The sequence below is a fragment of the Grus americana genome, chromosome 7, assembly GCF_028858705.1.
Source record: "Grus americana isolate bGruAme1 chromosome 7, bGruAme1.mat, whole genome shotgun sequence".
NCBI lineage: Eukaryota > Metazoa > Chordata > Aves > Gruiformes > Gruidae > Grus > Grus americana.
This window is the reverse complement of record NC_072858.1, coordinates 24,015,101-24,039,419: the sequence shown is the minus strand read 5'-3', so window position 1 is coordinate 24,039,419 and position 24,319 is coordinate 24,015,101. Positions and strand designations below refer to the sequence as shown.

The window sequence follows — 24,319 nt, the reverse complement described above, 5'->3', positions numbered from 1 at the left end:
ATTGTCAACAGCTCAAGAGAATTACTAAATGATGCCCTATAGATTTCACAAAGGTGTTAGATCCTCAGAAAAAGTTGTCTTTTCATTTGTACACCTATGAATTACATACTAACCTGCAGGACTACCATGAAGCTTAAATGTCAAATACTTACCAATAATTTTTACATCAGCAATGAGTGTTTCCTAAAAGCACAGAACTTGGGCATTCAAGTCATCATCAAGCTACCTAGTTAGCCTCTGACATGGAGTAGCAAGGATTTGTGTTGATACATTCTCCACGGGATGAGAAAGATGCAAATTTACCAGGTAAGAATTCCAGTACAGGGATGTTAAAAAGAAAAGAAAAAGATTAAAGGGTAAGTCTTGAGAATCACCATTTGTGATACAGAAAGTCAGGCAAATGTGAGCATATATTGAGAACAGTAAATCTGAAGTCCTACAAAGACCAGAAACAAGACATGGACAGCTTTCATACGGTCATACAATACTCAATATTCACAGGTTCAGCAAACTTTTCCGTACTTCAAGGAAGAATCTTGTTCTGTCACATACATTGACAAGATGCCAGTAAGAATGACTTGGCTGCATGTAGGCACTGTTGTAATGAATATATCTAAAACAGAGTCCAGATGGTAACTTGGCTACTTTCACTTTAAGACCACCTCACTTTTTCCATTCTTTAGTTCTGGCTGGGGGGACATGCTCAAAGAAGCATCTTTAGGGATCTCAAGCCCACCGAACAGAAAAGCTGCAATTAACTTTTTTCACTAGTTTATCTGGAAAAAAACCCCAAACAAACCAAAACAAAGAACCATACTAATTGGATTTTAAAACATTGGTGTTTTCGCTTTCAGATCTCCACCAATGAATTGCTCACATTTACCTGTATTTCTGAAGGGCAAAGAACAATCGTCAACCACTTAATTTTTTTCACCTCTCTGAACAGAGGAGGAAGTCAGAACTGGTGGCCCAGGTGTTCACCTGCCCACTGTTTCAATGAGTTGCCTCCTAAGTGTCTTAACTTGGGAGGAAAAAGTACAGCTGGATGCCTTCCTGTAAAGACTCCCATTGCTTGCAGACAAATTCTGGGTTTCTTTAATCACACTGCCTATTTATATTTTTGTAAAAATTGTGGACTTCTTTTTCTACTTTGTTTTTGGTCTCTAACCTCTTTTTCATTCTCTCAAGTCTATTCTCCCCTCCAGCATCCAGCTTTTCTCCCACAAAGGGACAAGATTTCTTCTGAGGATAAATTTTTACTTCCTCTCTTCAATTATCCTTTCCCTTCCTTCTATATGCCAATCCTTATCCCATAAGAAAAAGAAGTTTGAAAGCTCTACTATACATCTCACAGCCACAAACTAAACCGAGTGGACAAAAGAAAGGCATAAAAGTCATTGAGACATCAAGAAATAACTCTCAGGTCCCCCTACTTGCAGCAGCCAAATGAAGATGTTAAAAATTTGTTTAAAGACACTAGTCCTGCAATCTCTTCAGGTTTCTCTCTTCGATGGAAAGAGAATGTCTTAACTTCCAATTTTTTTCCCAGCACTAACCACATATCAATAGAGATTTAGGTAAATACAGAAAAATCAGCACACTGATTTTCCGGTTGTATACATCTTACACATGTTCAACATTCTCCTAATTGATACTATTAAATACTGACATTTTTCTCCTTTCTTAGTTTTTTTGTTGCAGTGATCTAGAAACACTAATAATGATTCATAATAGCAACAATATTTTATTAAAACCAGACACTTTTCACAGCATCACTTTTCTCAAAATGTGCAATCCCAGAAGATTTTAAGTAATAGGTATATCACAGCCTGACAGAGTTCCTTTGTTTCATTCTTTCCAAAGATATTATGTTTCCAGCCATGTGAAAGCAAATATAAATGAATTAAGCATAATCAAAACAGCAATGTTTCCATAAGCCTTGCCTATAATGTTTAAAGCACCATCATGAAACATGCTCAAAGACATCACTTTCAGTGTTTTCTGTTAAAAATGCTACACAACTATCCACAGCCTTGCCAGAATGTTATTGTCATTCTACAGGCAAAGAAACAAGGAAGAAAGGATGCATCAAAACCCACACAAATTATAAGAAGTATGAGAATCTTCTTGTTGGTAACCCTATACTTATTGCTCAAGACTACACAGCTTCAGAGGAGGTAACTTAGAAATGTGTGATATGGTATTTTGAAATTAGAACCAGTATTTAAAATATTTTGCATATTATTCATCACTGCTCTTTAATCTTTAAAAAAAATATCCAGGCCTAGTATTTTAGCTAGTTGATACGTATGTACTTTGAATTTTACATTCGGATGGTTTGGAAGGGTGTCACAAAACAGAAGGAGGGAGGAAAAAGATTAATACAGATAAAGTGCACTAAAATCAAGTTGAAAAAATAACTTCTACCCATGGCACTATTTTAAATTACTCTTATAACTGCTTTACAGTCTTACAACTAGATAGGTGACAGAAAAAAGTTGTCAGTCTAAGAAGAGCAACGAAATCTTAAAAACATTTTTGCACTTTAAGAACTAAAGAATAAATTGGTTTTCATTCTTTGGAAATGTTACTTAAAAAAATAACAAAAAAATAAACAACAAAAAAACAATTACAGATATTCTAAATAACCAAACATTTACTCCAGAAGTTCATTAAAGTATGTAAAACATCTTTTGAAACTGTACATTCCTTTCTTCCTCTGGAACAAAGTACTGTATAATAACTAGGACACTGGACAATTAAGAGGAGATGGTCTCTGCTCCCGGTTTTATAACCGACATGAGAAACTGTTCAAATCACTGACGTTCATTTCTATTCCCTCAGAGGTATACTGAGGGAGGAGGAGGGGTCTGGGGTTTTTTGCTTGTTTGTTTAAAAAAATACCCCATGATCCTTGCTATTCCTTCTTCTTCTTTTTTTTTTTTAATTCCTTATTTCTGGTTTCATATTCCTTATTTGAACATTTAACTCACTGTGTTATCCTTTCCTCAGCATGCTATAACAAATTATACTACTCAGCAACTACGGACTATTAAGAACTTGATATGGACAAGAGAGCTCTCTCCTATACACTAGACTAGCATTAATACGTACACATTTCCCTTCAATTCTATGAGTTTAAAAACATGTAAGGGCACCTTTGTTATATTCGGTAGCTAGTAGGGTAACTTAACTATTTAAAAAAACCTGGACATCATAACCAAGCAAAGGTTCATAAACTAGGCTATACAAAAAGCAACTTTCTTAGTCATCCTACAAAAAAAAACCCCACCCCACATTTGAGTACCTAAGCCATCTCTAATCCTCTATCAACTTTTCATAGTAACTGAAATCACTTAATTTACATTTGCTTAAAAATGAACTTCACAACAGTTATTATACAAATGCTGCAAAACAGACATTGATTGGAGTATGTACTACTTCAGAGAGGGAAAGAAAAAGGCCTGGTCATAAGTCAACATGTGAGTTTTACTTCTACAACTCATACGCAGAATAATTTTTACTTTGGGTATATTATATTTGTAAACAGCCATTCCTAGGCCTGATCAGTTCACTTTTCTCACTTCTTTTCTCACTAAAACCACAAGAACTATAGACTGTACAAAAAGTGCTATTTTTCTGCATAAACGTTATGCTATGGCTTTGTTGCTGTTCCTCAAACTGAACTGGAACTCCAAAGTTGTAAACTTGCATATTAAATCACATTTAACTGATGGCTCTTCAAACATACAGATCATGCCACTACATTAGGACCAGAAGCAACACCAAACCAGAGCAAGAGGAGCACTGAACTGACAACAGCCCAATACAATTCATGAAGTTATGAGGACACCTCCATTTATTGAACAAGCCTGCCTGGCTTCTTGAAACTTCCCATCACTTTCTGAACTCAGCAACTCACAAAAAAAAATGCTAATGATAAATTGAAGAGTCACAAAGATTCACCCATATTGTAGCACATCAGCAAAAAGCAGATCCAGAAAATGCAGGTACTGAAATTGCATGATCTGCCTAGAAATGAAGATGCATCTTGAGAGTAACCAAGCTGCAATTTAAAATCTTCTAGGTTTTTCATCAAGGCAGGAATTACATCTTCTCCTACATGTTTTATAATCCATCAGAAAAGAAATAAATAAATTAAAAAAAAATCTGATCTCTTTTGCTCCTGGTCTTTATCAGCAACACTCCAGAAGCTGCAGGATTTTTTTTTTCAGTTTCATTCCCCACACGACCCCAGGTGTGCAGAGGGGGCACAGCTCAAAACACAAGGTGCTCTGTGGTGGCTGTAAGATGCACATAATTAGTCTCCTACCTGCTACTCCTGCTTTCAGCGCTAGATCATATAGATATTCAAACACACTAATTTAACAAAGAAAACAACTTCTGGTGCTAGCATGCAAAGAAGTGACATAAGCAGTACTTCTAAGCATGAAAAAAAAAAAAACTTTTAAACATGAAAAGAAAGAGCTGTTTTAACATGTGTTATTCTGAGTAAAATACTCAACGAACAAAAGACATTTGCATTTCACTGTAGAATTACGTTTGCTGAGATAACCACACACTTCAAAACCTGAAGTGTAGCTTGAGAGAAATCCTGAGATGTTTTGCCTTCACTTTGTTACCTACAGGCAAACTAGTTACCTAAAAAAATAAATAGATAAAAATAAAACCTACTTTTTAGCAATGAAGAACAGGTCAAAGAAAAAGAAAGGAAAAAAAAAAGAAAAAAATAGGGAGATAAAGAAAGGGATAGGAGACAAAGGGAGAGCACAATCCAGAGTCTAGGATAAAACCCTATCCTTGTTTCCCCAGATGTAAACATGCCACAGAGAAGAATAACCCCTATAGCTTCAGTCAGTCTGAAATGCAAATAGAGCATCTGTGAACTCTGGTCATTCAGCAACAGAGAGACCTCCTCAAGGTGAAAGGAAGGAGAAAACAAACACAAAAAGAAAAATCCACAGAAGCCAGGAAGAAAGATGAGCAGAAAGATGAGACAGGAGAAAATGAGACATTTCCTGGTAAAAAGATGAGACATTAAAATAGGGAAAGAATGTGCAAAACTTCTTGTGAGGGGAAGAGAAGCTTATCTAAAGGAAGAGGCCAAAAGATCACAATAGAGTTAAAACTGGATTGGTCATTTAAAATCTCAGTAGCAAAAAAGCATCTTTTTCTGATAGCTTCTTTATGTGGTTTCTCTGTGCACATTTCTGAAGAGAGGAGTACACAAATTCAATAATCTCGGAAAGGCACAGGAAAATGCAAATGAAGAGACAAATGTGTAAGAGTCATTCAACTTGTCATCCTTCCAAAAGACAGAGGTATCACTGCATTATGAAACAACCTGTTTGTTTATTAGAAACTTCTAGTCACCTTCCGAAATCTACATCCCAGCTCTGAAGCTGTGCATTTACTTATGCCAATCAGTCTTGATAAATGACTGTCTCTAGAGCTTCTCTGTGGTGTCTTCAGCTCTAATGGATCAATGTCCCCTTTGCACCTTGTATTACAACACAGTAAATCCCTTCCTTGACTTGAACTTTTGCTTCTGCTATATAGCAAGTCATCACCACCAGGCACTATGGAATAGAGTACAAAAGTAGGTAAAATTCATCTACTAGGGTGTGAAAATATAGAGAAACCTATTTTCTACTAGTAGCTAAGCCTTCACTTTCATGTCACCTTCACTTTTTGGACAGCTGATCTCTGCTTATTTCATAACCATTTGTGATATCTTCTCACCAACATTTATATTTTTAAAATTCTGTTGCTTCTATAAAGAAATTCATTAGGGAGCTATACAATACTTTTTGCCAGTTAGTGGTTTGGGTTTTTATTGTTATTAGTGAATTTGCATATATTATAACAGATGTATTTGGGCTAAAACAGATTTGTCATGTGTTGTACTAAATTTTAAAAAAATACAACAAACAGGACATATTACACTTGTACCTCCCAGAGGTGTGAGTTGATTACATAATCTCCCTCTTAATATCAGAGAGACAAATAAAGTAGGGAAAAAAAAATCAATGGTAACTTTGTAATACACAGTGATAGGAACAAAACAGCAGCGAACCACAGTCTTCATTTCCAGCTTCACCAGGCTCAAGGAGCGGACGCACTTTGTATGACAACAACATTCTTCTCCAAAAAGGACAAGAGTCTGAAGAGCACAGTACGAATTTGAAAGATACTACGCGTTTTGCTTGTTGTTTTCTGCAATTACTGCTTGAGCAAGAGTTAATTTTAACTTATTAAATAGTTACTGGCAATCCTGACAAAGAAGTGTTGCTCTCCAAGACATTTATTGTTTATCCATATAAATTAATGAAAATCAATCACTGTCATTTTACCAGTGTAGACACTGCTCAGACTTTGATCAGGTTGTCCCTCTACTGATCATATCCCCACCTCAGGCTCTGTCTATTCTCTGCCAATGATTCCCTCTCTACGGCTTGTACTTTTGAGGCACTGTGCCCAGAACTTAACGTCGCGGGCACTCCTAACAGTTTGGAAGAACATAAACTGTCTGGGGCTGGATAATGAGAACGTTTTCTAGGAGATTGCTGCCTGCACCAATTCTTAGTTAAGTTTGAGAGGGTTTTGCAATAGGGTATGCAATGGTTCAAGTTAACAGTAAAGGAAAGGGGAAAAAAATAATCAAGCTTTCTCACTAGCTGTCTATTGAAAATAGTTTCAACACAATTCATCAGCACACTTCCAGCAGAAGCCGGTGTGAATGAATAAATACAAACCGAGCAAAAATATTGTGAACACACTATTTAGCAATCCTACAGTATTTATAGCAACTTCTTGAAGTGTTGGGTAAACATTTGTGCTTCAGAAACTGTGAAATAGAAAGGACTAAGGGTGGGAAAGAGCTTAGAAGCTTTCAAGAAGAAACAAAGCCACGGTGGGTTTGGAGAGATAACGAGCATACTTGAACATTCACTCTAAGACCTCTGTCAGAAAAATCCTTACGTGAAGATAATTGATAACAAAACATTTGCAGAAACACTAGACTATTTCAATTACCAATGAAAAATACAACTGTTTTAAAAAGCGAGAAGGGAAATGAGAGGATTGTAACGGCTCTCAACAGTTTCTGGGAAAGAAAAGACTGTCCAAAAAAGCGGAGAAAAGGCAAGTGGGTCCAATCATTGGTAGAAAGGTAACAAATTGGTGGATTGTAGTTTGATATGAAAGAAAGTGAGTTAGAGTCACAAACCAACTCAGGGAACTGGATGGTTCTGAATACACTGCAAGGACATTGTTCTTCGAAACATCCATTCACCTTAACTCCAGTGCTGAATGCCCTGCCTGCCCAGTACAGCTGAAAGCTCCTAATCAATGGTGTATACAGGCAATGGCCAAATATCAGTTAAAAGCATTACCTCATGTAAAATGAAAAAATGAGGGGTAAAAACAAGCAACCAAGGCAGTTGAATGTGAAAACAAGTAATTTCTAAAAATACACGTTCAAAATTATGAAAGGACTCTTGGCATTCCCAAAATTGACATGTTTTGCTGAAGTTTCCTCCGGAATTTGAGTACAGGTGAATCAGTGGGGATTGAGAGCAGTTTCAAAATCTAAGGGCATCCATAAAGTGGATGCAATGCATTCCTCCTTCACATTACCAATTGTACATTTAAAGAGAAAACTCCTTTCTAGAAAATAATATAAGAGGACTGTAAGAAGACTTTACCACAGTGAAATTTAAATGAGGGAAACCCAACCAGTTACAATCCTATTTTTCTGATATAGCTACTCAAGATACCTGATTTTTATAAAGAATTCTGTTCCAAGGATCATAATAGAGAAACTCTGACATTTTTCTCCACTTTCCATCATCTTTCTAGCAAGCTGATAGGGTGACTGACAAATGCATAACCCAACTTTTTGGTGACCCTCTGTAGTGAATAATGTATATATTTGCAATGAGCTATCCCAAGCCTTATTGTTAAATTTGCAGTAAGCATAATTATAATATTAAAAATACCCAATAACAAAATAAAAAAGTCACAAAAAGTAAGAAAGCCGTAACTGGTGTGTGTGGATAGTTTGTTTGTTTAAGAGGACTCCCCAGGCAACAGCACTTCCATCAGTCTCAGGAGGGTTCTCTTTGAACTAATTAATGAAGAATTGGATGCTCATAAGGACAGACTCAAAACAATTGAAAAAGCTAGAAATCCTTTCTATTACATAACTTGTCTGGCTGATTCCAAATCAAAACACAGGCTGCGATCCAAACTGGAGGAAAAGGCTAACAGAATATAGCTCCTCTTGTTTGCCCGTAGCATTTAACACCGAAGTACTCAGTGTCTAACCTCATTTTTTGTTTGCATAGGCAACTACATCACAGGCCACTGCAAAATGGTAAACTGTGGAAATAAAAACACACAGCTCAATTCAGAATAAGCACATCTTAGAAGACTCACTACAACTGACAACTTCAGGATCCGGCAAGTTCTCAATACAAACTGTTTTTTTCTGACTACAAAAACACTGGCAAAAAGAGGTGTTAAAAATAATTAAATTGGTGCAGGAGTTCTGAAATCCAAGGAGATCCCAGATGATGACAGATCCCTCATCAGACCAGGCTCGCTGGCAACACTCTGTGTACAGTAAAGTATCTGCAAACGTTCCATGTTGGTAATATCATACATGACTTCATAGAGTGGATAAATAATTATTTAGGCAGCAAATCCATGTTCACATACTTCTCGAAATAACTCTGACCAGAGCCTGGGAACTGCCAGCAAATGCCTTTAAAGCAGGCAATAGTATCCTTTCAGAATGTCTCTCGTTAAAGAAAAACTTTTGTACAAAGAAATTAAGTCTCTCTACAGACAAAGCCTAAAAAATACAAAGCAAGTACAAACAATGCAAGCCTTGCCTATGCAGGTTTGCAGAACCTGGAACAGCAACGTCTCAATATGGTGTAAATAATTACAATTATCACAACAATAATGTTAGCTATTGTGTTTCTCACGTCAGGAAAGAGACTGAGGATTGCAAATACTCACAATCTGCTGAAGTGATTTTTCATTTTAATGCAACAAGTAGATGACAGCAGAGAGCGCGATTGCTGCTTGCTTTTAATTTGGTCAAGAGATCTAAAGGAACTAGGCCAAGACCCAGAAAAGCACACAATCATGCACTGAACCAGTGGAGAACTGTCAGCTAAAACCATCTCAAAGCTGAAGAAAAACGATCACCTTTTCAAACATCAGTCTGACCTGTAGATCTGTACAAACCAGTTTCATACACCTCTGCCAAACTGGAGATGGCTTTATTTCCATAGCAATATGTTTTCAAAACTTCGGCAGCTTTCCAGCAAGTTAACATATGCAAAAGACTTAAAGTAAAACATGAAGTTCATATGCTTTGCCCTGTGCCCATTGCTTATTTCTACATCTCAGGATTCATAGCTTTTAAAAAAAACGCCAACACTGTTTCCCTTCTTTACACCAGGAGAATGTTCCATAATAATACCAAAGTGTCCCGGCAGCAGGATCCAAGAGAGCTATCCAACTGGAATATGTATTCAGCATTTCTCTTTTTCTCTTGTTTTGGGTTGGGTTTTTTTTAGAGTTTCCATCCTACCCTCAAGTTTAATCCTGACTAGTCAAGGGACATAGGCTGTTACATATCTGGAACTAAAGACAATTCTCAAATTTATTAAAAATTTAAAACTTAAGCTGCTCTGGAAAGCCTACAGTTAATGCAAAATGTACTTTCTGGTCCTAATCCAGTGACAAGTGAACATTTGTCCATAGAGTAACATGGCCAGATTTCAGCACAATTCGATATAAATTGCATTCTCTGTTCATGTAAGGCCAACGTTCAGAGGAGAACAAAGTTTTGCAGTTCCAGATAAGGAGATATTAATGAGGCAGCTGATGGTCACAAAAGTCAACAATAACAGGAAAATTACTGACACTGGACTGAAAGAAAAGAAAGGAGATAAAAGCAAGACTAGAAAGGGCTTGTGTAATTTCAGTTAACTGTATGTCTGGCTCGGCTTGGTATAAACACCACCTGAATTCTAGGGTCAAGATGCATCAGGATAAAAGAGAAATTATGTTTCACTTAAAAAAAAAATCAAGGAAAGAGTTACTATCTATATGATAATTTTAACATTAGCAATTAAAAATTATTTATCTATTTGCCTGTCTGGTATTAAAAAGAAACTACTACCAAAAGAAAAGAAATATAACAACTCTTGAAGCTGACACTGTAGTTTGCTGACTTCTTTGTGACAGTCTTATGGTCCTTTTGCTCTACTACTGCAAAAGAAAGTTTGTTAATTTACTAGGAAAAAGAGAAATCTAAAGAAACAGACAAGGAAAATAGACTGCTCTATACAATGATGGCTTACAAGCCTCTACATGAGTAGTTTTACAGCAATTACAAAAACCTCCATGAAACCTTAGTGTGTTTCAATCAATGCAAGTGGGAACCTATGTATAGTTATTCCCAGCCAAGTCTGTAGTTTGTTTATAGGAAAATGTTTTCAGATTTCCAAGAGCAAACCCATAAAATCTACTCAGAAAAGCAGCACTACAATACTACAGACTGCATGCAGGTGAAAACTAGCCCAAAAGACAGCTTTGCCTCAAGATCCCCACTAAATTTTCGGTTTCAATGTTTGGTCAAAAATTATCCTGACAGTGATCCTACATCTGACTTCTCTTTGTACCTTTGACATTCCTTCTGCAGATCTCCTCACCCACCGAACACCCCTGCCCCACACCTTCCACGAATCCAAAGAGCATCTCAATGAAACCAGGTGACCTCACCTTTCATTTTGACAGTGGGAGAATTGGGTCCAGCCGATTGTTTCCTCCATCCTCTCCAGTTCTGGCAAAGGCTCTCTGCCTCTGAGATGAAGGAACAAAGAGAATCTTCTTCAAAGCGATCCGAGTCTTCAAATGAGAACCTCTCCCCGTCCTCCCACTCTGCGAACATGAGTTCCATCACATCCGACAGGCGACGTGGGGGGAAAAGAACACAGACAGAAACAGCACTGCTCACTTTTAACAGGTGGATGGACTTGAGGGCTCCTGCAATACTTAAAATCTCAATTTTGATTCGATCCCCACACTATGGTAGTAGGAAAAACAGAGCCAGTGCTATCTGAGGTGAGAGAAGCAGGAAATCAACTAAAGGGAAGCTCCTAAAAATCCCAGAGGAAAAAAAAAAAGTTCTTTAAAAAGTTAAAAAATGCTTATGTCCACAAAATGTACTTGAGGCGGAGGGGGTTTGGTTAGTCTACGAGAGCTGCCTCCAGGCGGGACAGGTGCCTGCCGGCCACACGGAGGGTCTGACGGCTTCCGACGGCAACGGCCCCGGCGCTGGAGGACGAGGGAAGGGGCCGGTTTCCTTCTCCGGGGCTCCCGCTGAGGGAAAGCTGGTATCTGTGCGCAGGGCCAGGTCTCCCTGAGGTTGTGCTTTTCTCACTCTCGGTGCAGGAACCCGAGGGAGGGCGGGAAGGGGCAGCGGGGGGGAGGAGGGGGGACGGACAGGGGACAACTTCCCTCCCGCTCGCGGAGGCTTAAAAACGGCCCGGCAGGTCCGGAGCGCCCGCGGCGGGGGCGGCGCGACCTCCCGGCGGCTCGTCACCGGCGCCAGCGGGCGGCGGACAGCGGCTCCGGCCTCATGGGGGCGCGGGCGACGGCAGGCGAGGACAGCCCGGCTCTGGTCGCCGGCGGATAGGGGCGTGGGGCAGCCGGTCGTCGCCGCCGCCGCTCCCGTCGCGGCTGGACCCCGCGGCTCTAGGTGCCCATGGCCAGCGGGGCCCGCGCGCGGACGCCCCCCCGTGCCCGGCCCGATGGCGGTTCGCTGTCCTGGCGCGGCGGCGGCGGCGGCGGGTCCCTGCCCGGCGCGGGCACCAAGATGGCTCCGCGCTTCCCAGCTTCACCTGCGACTCCCCCCCCGCCAGCTGAGCTCTACTTCCGCCGAGGCGCTTCCGGCTTCCGCCGCTGGGCTTCGGCGGGCGCGCAGGGCATGCCGGGACAGCGGAGCGCGGTGGGTCCCAGCGGGGTGAGGGGCCTCGGGTATGGGCCGGGCCGGGGCTGCACCTCCCGGAAGGGAAGCGCTGAGGAACCTGCCTGTGGAAAAACGGGTGCCCGGCAGCCGGGGCGTCCCGAGGAAGGGTCGTGACGCTCGGCTGGGGCCTGCTGCAGCTTCTTTACTAGCGGGTGCAGCCGGGGACAGGCTGGAGCCGCGGCTGCAGGGCGGTTTTGCTTTGAAGGGGCTGTAATAAAACAAGAGCTTGTCCGTTGTACCTGCGCGTACCGCCAAAGTCAACGGGAGAGCGTGAGTTGTGCTAAAATGTGGGATTTTATCCCCGGAACATATTGCAAGTAAGTTGCATGAGGTAGAAATAACTTGGCTGTAATCATCTGATTGGAAATTAAAGAATTATTAAACGTCCCAGTAACATTTTCTGTTGAAAAAAAAGCCAACCACAAAATGTAATCAGGAAAGGAGACTGAGGAAATAGCGCAAAGGAGATAAAACATGAGGACACTATGGCTCTTGCAATAATAAGCCCTGTTGAAAAATACCAGTCAAACCACAATAGCCCAAAGCCCCTGTCTCCAGCGGGGGCCGGAGAGAAGGGGGCGGGTGTCTGGGGAGCTGCAGGAGTCTGGGCAGCTCCGAAATTAAAACACAGAAGACAACTCACATACTAGTTATCTATAGAGTTGCACAGGTTAGGTAAGGTTTTCATATTATTTTCACTCTGAAAGCTGGTTTTATTTTCTGTTTGAGCTTTTTCTATAATTCTGCTCTGTTTTCAAGATCTAGTCTTTCATTTCATTGTGAGTGCAGATGGGTAAGATACCAAATGGTAAGTTTTCTCTGTAAGCTGAGTAAGCGTCAGCTGCACAACCGTAGGCTGGACCTGCAGCTCCCTTCCCGTGCTTGTACAGAGGGGAAAAAAATTATGGGATTTAAAAAAAGAAGAACTCAGGGGAAAAAAGACTTCAGTACTAAGAAACAGTAAACTTAGAGCTGAGAGAAACGGAACTGCTCTGTCTGGGAACACTCACCATCTCCCTCATCTTAATTCACTGTAGTCCTTGATCAACAAAATGCCCCTTGGACCTCCGGAGAAACTTTTTATGTGGCTTGTCCTTGCATATGTAATGCTTACTGGTTTAAGATCTTGAACACATAAAGATGCATTAATAAAATGTCCATCAACTGTAAGAAGTGTTGCCTTGAGTGAACGTCAGATCCTTGGGTGCCTCCTAGTGTAATGTAACTTCTGGGAAGGGCCAGAACCCCAAGCAGTGGCAGGCGCTGGCTTTCCTGCCAGTAAAGAAAAAGGGAGAGTCCGCAGCCTCTTAGTCCTCAAATGTTTCTCTCAGACTTCATTTAACTTAATGTGTTGCTTGGCCAAAGCTGCTGTTCTAAAAGTACTTACACAATTACTTTCAGTGATCCTCTTGAGGAGATATCCACAGTAATAGGTATATGAGAAAAGTATTCACTTCATGTCTTTTTACATAAATCATTTTGAGCTGAATAAACTCTCAGAACATTAACAGGCTTGCTGTGCTTTTTTCTCAGAAATTTTTGCCTTCGGGCTATATGTATATGTTTTCATTTCACAGGGAGAGCTCATCTATACTTATGCGTATACATATGGCGAAGGTTGAATCTGAAGGGTGATGTTATCCTTAATAGTCTGTTACACAATAATATATGTATTAAAACCTATTAAATTAATTCAGGATCTCTGAAATTCAGAGACTCTTCCTTGGTGAAGATAAAAGAATTGCCTAGAACCTGTTTTTCAGCTAGCAAGAAATACTATTAATTAACAATCGTTGTAATTACCCTGTGAGCTAATGACACACAGTTGGGCGATTAGGTAATTACTGTGCTCAGTCCCTTTCTATAGTGTGCAGGGGCAGGCAGAGAGTGATGCTTAGCGGAGCCTGGGGATTTAGAGCATGAAGTAGAGTAAAATGCTTTGCCCTTAGTTCTACAAAGTCAAAACATTTAGACCTTGGATCCACAAAGATAACAGTGGTAGGATACTGGATATCCTCAAAACCACCACAGCAGTATGTCAGTGCTGAGCTGGTGCGAAGTGGCTTTACTGATAGAAAGTTCTCCACAGATGTCTGAAGGAGGATCTTCATCGGTGTAACTCTAGCTGGTACCACACCATTCTCCACACTTGGTACTTCGCTGTCTAGCCAATGGGTTTTTCTTTTCCTTTTTAACATAGCCAGAGATCTGAGGTTCGGGAACCTGAATATAATGTCTGTGATTTTTAAGGCAGATTCAGTGCTGGTACCCTCTCACTTATGAATTTACCACTCTTGTGGTTTTGTTAACCTTCTACCAAATGACTTGAAGTAAGACTGTCTCAAAATGCAATGTAACACCTAACCATTACAAACAACAGTTTTGACCTCCTGATCAACCCAAATCTGGCCCAAAGTCACAGCCAAAGTCAAAACAACAGTCAGTCACAGTGCAGCATGCAAACTTGATGATTGTCTTCATCCTTCTGATGAAGAATGGTTTTCCTCAGTTATAGCCCACCACGGTCTTACCAGGCAGAGGTATGGGAGCTGTTTGGTTTCAGGAGGAGAAAACTTCCATGCGTAGACCAATATGAGAATTTGAGGAATGATGCATTTGCTACAAAAATCTCTGCTCTGGTGCTCACGTGAACACCTCAGGGATCTGAGCCAATGCAGAGTACAGGTTCTGACCTGGGCTCACAAGACACCTCTCTTCTTGTCAGCAGAGCTTCTCTTCCATGGTATGAGGAGGATTATCACTTCTTAAAATAACATGCAGAAATAATTCCCAAATTCAATAGAGATCCTCAAGGGCAATGTTTGGTACTCCCCAACTTCTAGGACAATTTGCATTTTCCAGTAGAAAGAAAAGATAAGAACAAGAACACTATGAGAGAAGAGACTAGGTGGGGAGCAGGAGGGTGCTCCCTATGTCAGGCATCTGAATCAAATGCTCCAAGAAGATGCACAGTCTGTAGAAGCTGGGGAGGGTGGGATGAGGGGACACTCCTCCAGGTAAGAAAGCCTTGCTTAGTGTATCCCTTCATTAATTGGGATGGTTCTGGTTTGTCTTGATTTGTTTCTGGGTGCTCTGCCAAGTGCCGGGATCTTTGCCAAGAAGCAGCTCTCAGGCTCTCTGCTCCCACCATTTCCGTTTGAGTGTGTACCGCTGCTGCATGCCACGCTCCCAGCCTCTCCATCTTGGCAGGGTATGCCCGCCACGCTGTCTCCCCAGCCTTGGTCTGCAGAGGTGCAGTACTACCCTACTCCAGGTATTTTGTCCCTTCTGACACCTCCTGAACTTCCTGTGTCTGATGCAGCCACCAACAACTTTGAAGGAAATGGACACACACACACAGAAAAGACAATGAAGACAAATTTCTGCAGCATACACAAAATTTCATATAACAAAGTGAGGCCTGTTTGCAGTGGAGTTGCTGCCTGTTCCTCAGTACTGAATACAGAAAGAAAACAAAAAGATGACTTTTCATGTTTTTCACTGTGTTAATAGTTGGTTAATGCCAGGCTGCAAATAACATGCTGACACTGGCGTGGTGCTTCTCCCAAGACTTTTTCCCAGGTGGTGGCTCAGGTTGGTAACAGGTGGTTCTTCCAAGCAATCTACACACACATCCCCATAACACACCAAGGTCAACATCTCATAGGCGCACTGGACAGGTGAGTGGAGGCAGGACACTGTGCAAGCCAGGTACGTGGCAATGTGCCACAGCACGTCGTGACAAGTTCTGTCTCGTGTTCTGGCTAATCTGACAGAAAAGTTGTCCTGCGTTGGTGCCTGGCTGGATTGAATTTGAACTGCCAAATGACCTGCTACTGCACAGCACCACCAGTAATTCAAGAGAGAGCTACACCTGCCTGATAGTGGGAATTCCGGCAGGTTACATTGATAGCAGTCTGGGTCAAGGGCATTGCAAAGAATCTCTGCCACATGAGAAAGCAGAGATAAATGAAGGTATCACAATACTTTGTGACATGTTGCATGAAAGAAGGGTTTCACCTGCAGGAAAAGTGTTTCCCTGGTGAGGAAAAAATTATTAGGAAAGTTGTGGAAGTCTAGAAGAATTAAAAAATACAGCTGAAATTTTGAAGTGTATTTTGATGGGGAAAAAGGAGATTAAAAGGGGGCTTCAGCACGTTATGTTTAACTGCATTAAATTGGAGCAATCCTCATTCCCATTCCTTCTTCCAGCTTTTGGATACCACAAGTTGCAGAAGTTTCCAAAGAAATCTTGCTTTCGCTTTCTCAAATACCACAGGCTGAAAGTATGGAAGAAGTGATGAAAGTAATGAGGCAAGCAAAGCAGGGTGAACATTTGCACTTCTATCTTAAAATGCATTTCAAGAGACTGAAAAAATGTGTCTTCTGGCTTGTGCAGACCAAACTTGGGTGTGTTGTTCCCCTGGCCAACATGAGGGAGTGCAGGTGTGATTACTCACTTCTTGTCCTCAGGGCTATGGCTTGGAAAGGCACAGGAGTTCATTAACACTCATCCATTTTTTTTTTCCCAGCCAACTTATTGCATAAGACAGACATATATTTTTCCCTTGTGGATCTCCCAATAGACAAAAGCTGTAGTCACTGCTGAGGAGACAATGAAAAATAGTATCTGACAATTTCAGCAGTCCTCTGCTGGGAAGAAAGGAATTCAATAAGAAATCCTGCAGAGATGACAAGGTTGCCACTAAGATGGTTTCTCCCTTACAGGGATTTATCTTGCCCCCTCCCCCGCCCCTCCCCCCCCTTCTCTTTCATTTCAGAGGAAGGAAATTACTATTCAAAATTCCTCTGCCTCCGTTATACACAATTTTCAGAATGCAGCATTTCATATGAGAGATGAGTGCTCACACATACCCTGAAGCAGAATTGCAACATTTACATTTGTTTCCTGTCTTGAGCTCTCACTGGGGACTAAAAATCAAAGTGAGTCTATGTTGCACCCCAGAAGTATCTGCTTTTCACTGGTGAGTCATGTGGTACTCTACAAGTCATATCCAGCGTGGTTTTATTTCTGATTGCATGGAAAGTAAAATGCATTCTTGCTATGGCTTGAATCTAATACAGACTCGATAACAAAATAAAGCACTCCAGAGATTTTATCACTGCTGATGCAGTGGGACCCAGCTGTTCAGCTACATTCTGACTCGGCAAAGATTTCATTGTCTTTTCACATGCGATAATGCACTCAGAAATGACAAGCAAAGGCAAATTTTTAAAGCACACATATGGCTTTGTGTCTAAGTAATACATTGGATGTGCAGAAGAACAGTTTCTTGGGCTCTGGCACTATCACACTATGGCAAACTGCAGCCAATGCTTTTACCTTAAGTTCCTGTTCCTCCTAGAAGATCATCGTTTCACTACATACTGATCACTGTTAATAACAGATATTAAACATCGCCAGAGACATTACAACCAACTACCATTGTTATTTATTTCAAAACACTGGGCCTGTAGAACAGATGGAACAAATACTGCTCTAGCACAAAAGAAGGGACAGCACACAGCTCGTGTCCTCTTGCTCTGCTTCTAACTAGACAAGTGGCTGTATGAGATGCACGGACCCTGCCAGACACTACATACTGGGAAGCTGAAAGCAAAGCTGCCCTGAGGAGTCACAAGCCCTGGAAAACAAATTTCCTCCATTTGGATTGAGCAGTTTCCAATCTTTGACTAATCCTTTCCAGAGGAGACTTTGAACTGATGGTGTCCAAGATTCTCTCTTTGGAATCTTATAGAATATGAAGATATGCCTGATAGTAAAGCCTTAATAAAAAATGAATTCACTGTTTGTGAGATAAGTGACTGGTACATACATACATACATACATGGAAAATGGAATCAGTAGGGGAACACTTGGCAACAGCTGTTAAAATTATTGTCATAAAGCAGGAGACAACAATTATGGCTAAGACCTCATGTATGAACATAACTACTACTCTTCCGAAAGCATACGATATGATTTATAGATAATAATGCCTGCAAGGATTACTGAGTGTATTTTGTCTGGCATCTTGTATCTCACAAGTTACAAGTGTATTTTCCTCTTCCTTTCACAGTAACCTGCAGGAGAATTTGTTTCTTTTTTGCACTTTGTTCTTTCTCCTGCTATTACCAAAGCTGACGGTCTGGCGGGCTCTAATATCCACTATAAGTTCACAGATAAATTAAAGGAATACCATCAAGCTAAAAGGAACTGGAAAGAGATGTTTGCCATTTCTCAGAGGGGAAAGAAAACAATTGTTATACTGCAAGTCCTCTTTTTTTTTTTTTCATTTGATATCACATTGGGACATTTCCTCAGCTAAGGTGAAAAGATTGTGAAAACAGTAATCTCCCTTTTGCCTAGAGAGCAGGTCAGATACCCCATTCACAGAAACTCAGCAATTGATAACTCAGTTTGTCTAGAGAGCATATTACCCTAACTAGCAATGTTATATACTTGAAAGCTTCTTAAATACTCCGAGATGCCTCTTTCGATGCAGGCATTAAGCAAAACATAGATTCCTTGGCTTGTTTTCAGTCTGCCAAAAATAATCAAGGAAAATTTCTAAATGTGACATTCCTTCTCTATCAATTTACAGTTTTAGAAATCAAAAATGGTAATCACAGAAAAAAAAGATGCAAGTGCTGCAGTAGCTGACTCTCAACACGCCTTTGCTGTAGAAGTCAGGTTTCTTATTTGCTGTTGAGGGTACAGTCAGTTGAGAAGGAAAGGATCAGTGTTAGGGAGACATAGCAAGTCCATCCACTCGTGTCAAGACCAACATACAGTATTCTGCAAAATATATAAGCAGATCTTGGCTAACTGAAGTAATCCAGCAAACTCAGCGGTACCTTGCTCTCCTGTATTTACATGCTTCTCACATCTTCAGGAGCAGAAGCTTTCCACATGCTATGAAACCTGCTCCTTCAAATGAAACTAGCCATAGCAAAATTTGCGCTATAGCTGCCTCTCAGCACTTAAGTCTTTCAAAATATAAATATTAGGCACCTTAGCACTTAAATATAAGAATAACAGATTGCTAAGGAAAGGTGATTCTGAAGTGCAAGAACAACACTGTTCTGGCAGTGTTATATTATATGGACAGTAAAATTGTCCATGTATTCTGCACAGCCTTTCCTCAGAAAAATAATCTAACATTGGAGTTAGGGATGTGAGGTTTTTTATTTTAAAAATCTAATTAATGCTATCTCCCATCAGAATTCAATGGGAGGATCAATTGTCAATTGAATTGTCAATTCAACATAACACTCTCTTGCAACAAGTGTGATTGCTACAACCGTATGGCAGCACTCATTTAAGAAAATGCACCTTGACAAGTTTTGTGCTCATGAGTGTGGGTAAGGGTCGGCACTTTCCAAGTTATATGTGTTTAACTGTCCTCTTTCATGTAAGAAAAAGGAGATATGCAAAAATATTATGCATGTCACAATGACTGAAAATTACCTGGGCTGCTAGATATAGAGATAGCACCTCTCACTCACTGTTCTCTTTCTGTTAGAAGCGAGGGAGAAAAGATTTTGTCTTTTTTTTTTTTCCTAGACCTACTTACTTGAGCAAGTAGGACCTATCGCACGGTGCTCTGTAAAACAAATCAGTCGATCCTTAATGTTACCTGGGTGCTTATATGTAAAGAGTATTCATCTCATTCTATTTTACCTGCAGATCTCATATCCCCAATGTACTCAGGAGGCAAGCTCTTTGAAGCCTCCTTTAAGAGACTTAGGGATTCCCAGATTAAATCAGCTGCTTCTATTTTCAGCTCTCCTCTCTAGGTAGGTGACCAGCCCTTAGCAGGCACTGACAGCTGGTTGTTTTGTGAGTTGACTCAAAGGCTACCAGCTTTTTTAGTCAGGTCTTCATTTTCAGCCATGTGCCTGCAAAATGCTGTGACAAAGTCCTGTAAAACTTACCATCCAAAACTTTAATGCATTTCCCCAGGTAATTTCACATGTCTTCGTGGAGGAAGAAAAGTAGATTTGTGTCATTCTGTCGTCACATTTTGTGTTGAATCTAGCAACCTATATTTATTCAGGATGGTTAAATATAATAGTAGTAGGAATTTAGTGGGTAGTGCCACGCACTTTGCTTATTTCTTCAGGCATCTTGTGCGTGGACACTCCTGCCTCAGCTGAAACAGAGACATCTGATTCAGACAGCGCATCACCCCCGACTGTCAACAATAAAGTTGCATCAGTTTAAGCAAATTGTTAAACCCATGTAGCTGCAAAGACAAACCTTGTAGAACAATAAAGATTTCTCAAGTCTTAATCAACCTAGCTGTGGTTTTAATATTTGGAGAGTTAAAAGGGTTTCTGTTGAGACCTCAGTACAGTTGTGCTGAATCACGGAATCACCACCTTAGTCTTGCTAGAGATAACAAAATGGGAAACCTGAAGCAAAGGAACATTCCTCTGGTGTGTTTCATTACTGGTTCTAAAAAAACACAGCGTTCAGTAGTCTGACTAGTACACTTGTTCCCTCTGGAACAGGTCTCCGTCCCACAGTCAGAGGTTATAATCCTGCTTTATCTCCAGCAGACCTGTACATAAAGCGGGGAGGGGGAAAATTGTAAGGAAGGAAGTAACATTTAGAAGCACATTTTCTTCTTTGCATACAGCTCAGTTTTAAGCAGAGCAGATTAGTTAAACTGCAAAGAAGAGTTTGTTGTTGTTGATTGAAGAAGTTTTGTTCTGCTTTTGAGATGACAGTAATTGAGACGTATAAACTTTTAAAGTGGTTTCAGCTGAGTTGTCCAGTTACATTGCCACGGTAAATCTCTCCCACACTCCCTATCTTCACAGTGAGGAGGGCCCACTGTCCAGGCTAGCATGTCGGGCAGACGTGGCAGCAAGCCGCTGCACATTTCCTCTGTTGGGCAGCAAGTGAACATGAGCCCAGCATTGAGTTACACCTGTGTCCAGCTCAGCCCTTTGAGCCACAGCTGCCCTGATGTCTGTGAGAAGGCTAGCACGGATATAAACAGATAGGAGAAACAAGGCCTTTTGCTTAGCTGACATCGGTGCAACACAGCTTTTTGGTAAAGCTGATCCAAAGCACTTGTTTCTTCCTTTCAAGAGACAGACTAGTTTTGAAAATCTGTGAAGAGAAAGGTGCTTTTTATTTCTGGCAGAATGTGTGGGATTTTAAAAGCCGAGAGGCTTTCACCAATTTGAATTTGTCTGTCCTACTCCTGACCTCCATCAGCACCTCTTACATCCAAGGGTTTTTCTAAATGTAAATGACTCTAGCTGGATCATCCACGTACTTAAAGATCCATTTTGCTGGCTCTACTTCCTCTTTTCACTTTTGCACATAAACACAATCCCACAGACACCTCCTACCAATGCTAGGTACCCTCTCTAGACATGCCAGTTTAAGAGCGGCACAGCACCCAGCATAGCAACACAAGGTTGTCTGAACAGTATACTGTCTTCCTCCATTAGAAAGAGGAAATAGTGCCCAAGTAAGAATTTTTTTAATGTCAGTGGTGGTACCTGAATGCCCGCCTTCCTCTCTCCTAATGAATATGGTAGCTATCCTAGTTAGAAAACTGCATGAAGTAAATCCCAATTTCCTCCCAATTCATATTTCGGTTTCAAAACCCAAAGCCAGCGATCCTACAGCTGTCTGTCTGAAAGAGTAAGCTCATGCCATACCCTCCTCCCAAGCCTTTTCACCACATGAAGGCAGCAGTCAAGTGCTTTAATACAAAATACGAGACTCAACAGACTTGTAACCTTAACCACAGTTTCGACTTTGTTTCTTTCCCAGGCAGTGACTGCGGAAGAGCATTGCAGAGCTTAGTGAAACACTGCCCACTGACACATGAAAGGCCTTTTAAAATGCCGGCACTCTGCTCCCCCCCCTCCCACTGATACACATGCCATCCATTCTCGCAAAACCTCAGCCACGAGCTCTCAGTTTTGCACAAGCAAGAGAGGAAATGTAGGTAGGTGTAGAAAACCCCAAAGACAGCCATGAAGTGAGGGAAGCGTTAACCACGAGCAGCTCTGCATGTCAGTTCCCAACAGCGTTAACCACGAGCAGTGACTGCATGTCAGTTCCCAACAGCAGGCTGGAGTCAGCACACGAAAACTTACATGGGATAATACTTGGAGTCTGCTGGCATCAGCTACACCAAGCCCCAGACTAACCCTAAAGACTTGGGAAAGTCAGCTCAGTAGCAGTGACCTTGCAAGGAGTTGAACTATTTTTCAAAACAGATTTTTTATACAGCAATGCAGAGTTCAGCGGTGGGGGGCGGTGGGAGGTAGAAGAGTATTCTTGCATTGGTGTTTCATTCAAACTGCATCTCTCTCCTCCTGTTTCCACTTTTCCAGAGGCTGGCTTTGATTCGTAGAGCGGTGACACATGAATCCTAGATCGAGACTAAATCATGCTGAACAAGTTTTTTTCAAAGGTAGAAAAGATAGAAAGATAACAAATTATGAAGCTGATATATCAAATCCTGTTAAGTTTTAAGTGCAATGAATTAATCTGCAGATACCCCCCACCCGTTCCAAATGGCCACAAAATGTGGCATTTGAAGAACTGTTGCATTTCGTTGTAAAGGTAGCTAACAAGATGCTGACTTGGGAACATGCTTTAGCAGTTAAAGCCACTCTAAAAATAACATTAATACAGAAATTTAATTAACTTAATTCAGTGCTGAAGAAATCCTCAAACCTGCCCTTGGAACAGGTTCCTTTATTAAAAATAAGACAGAGCCCCACACAGTCACAGTATAATCCATTTATTAGCATACCTTGTGAGCCATTGGTGTTGATCCAGGGGACATGACAGTTTTGGCACTTGACTGATTTCAGAGGTTCTCAGCCTCTGGTCTGTAGAAAGGGATTTTAATAGGACTGAGTGGGCTACTACACAAGTGAGTGTTTCTCCTTGATATGACGAATTAAATATTTTTCTTAACAAGTAAAAAAATACCCCACAAGATGTGCATTGGTCCGGGTCACCTCATTCCACAAGGAGCGATTCCGAGTTGGTTACCACCAGGGGCCGTTCTGTTCCTCTAGCTGCAAGAAACTCCCAGCCAGTCTATCAAGATGGTGTTAAATACCACGGTGCCGTTCTTCTCTCAAAAGCTTTCATCTGATTGCTGAATATACACATAAAAATCCATCCTCAAGTGGTTGGTGGATCACCGCAGCTTTTTTTGCGTGAAGAGTCTTCAGAATATTGGCTTCAGAAAGGAAGGCAGGCAGACAAAAGGCAGGCCCACACCTCTTACTCCTGAGATAGCAACTGCCCATGTTCCTGATTCCTCACCAATGCCTCCACTAACACCTTTGAGGAACTGATCTGTTATTCTCTACAAGCGTACAAGGATTACAAGGGTAATCAACATCCTGTCCCAGCTAATAAACAGCTGCCTGATTAATTACAGCATAGAACATAATTCATAGAAATCATCAGAACAGTGCTTAGCTACAGGAAAGGGATAAATCTTTAATCCAGCTTCAGCTGGCCAATGCCTGGACTAGTGTCAAGACAGGGCTGATAAGGGTACCAGTGCAGGCACTGCAGGTCAGGAAGACACTGGCACAGGGTCAGCCTTTGTAGAGCGCTGGGGTATTCCCTCAAAGAGGGATACCTGGAGCACTAACGGCTGCTCCTTAGACCCTTACCATAGCCATGTTTCTACTCCTGCCAATACTTCCAGGCAGTCACAGTAACATTGCCTTTCCCACAAAACCAGCATGTACAACACTGCTGTGGGAACTTGTCTCACAGCATCCACGTGGCACAGGGCAGCCACCAGCAGCAGTGACTGAGCTCTCAGCTCCTGGAAGCAGGGTATGTGCATTAGCCTTATCCAACAGTCTAATGCTGCAAAGACGGACTGTATCAGCCCTACAGGCATGTCAGCCAAGGCAAAGCTCTACACCACTATTTGGGTGCTCCCTGCCCAGCGCTGCGTTACGCTCCCCAGACATACACCTACAGCAATTGCTCTGAGCTCAGAGGCACTGCTGCCTGAGACACAGGGGAATTAACCTTGGTGGGTTTTCATCCCGATGTAGCTAGGCGGCCACCAAGACCACACTAACAAGTTTAAAGCTAGCTCCAGCATACATACATAATACACATACAGCACTGAAATCACTTACAGCATTGCCTACTATAGAAAATAATACTGAAAATCATCAGCAGATGGCACAGCCCCCCCCCGCCCCAGTAAACTGCATTCTGTTCTG

General features: G+C 41.3%; 1 protein-coding gene across 5 annotated transcripts in view; it reads right to left on the bottom strand.

The window, feature by feature from the left end:
• The window catches only part of ZSWIM8 (zinc finger SWIM-type containing 8), a 64,747-nt gene extending 52,833 nt beyond the window's left edge, over nucleotides 1-11,914 (bottom strand). For 3 of the 5 annotated variants that reach the window (XM_054831025.1, XM_054831026.1, XM_054831029.1), the window contains exon 1: nucleotides 10,825-11,913. In XM_054831025.1, the coding sequence (XP_054687000.1) occupies nucleotides 10,825-11,002 (178 nt within the window). In that variant the 5' untranslated portion in view covers nucleotides 11,003-11,913. Of the gene's footprint in view, nucleotides 1-10,824 lie in introns of all 5 variants that reach the window. The other 2 variants (XM_054831027.1, XM_054831028.1) reach the window with 2 other exon arrangements.
• Between the last annotated feature and the right edge of the window lie 12,405 nt (nucleotides 11,915-24,319).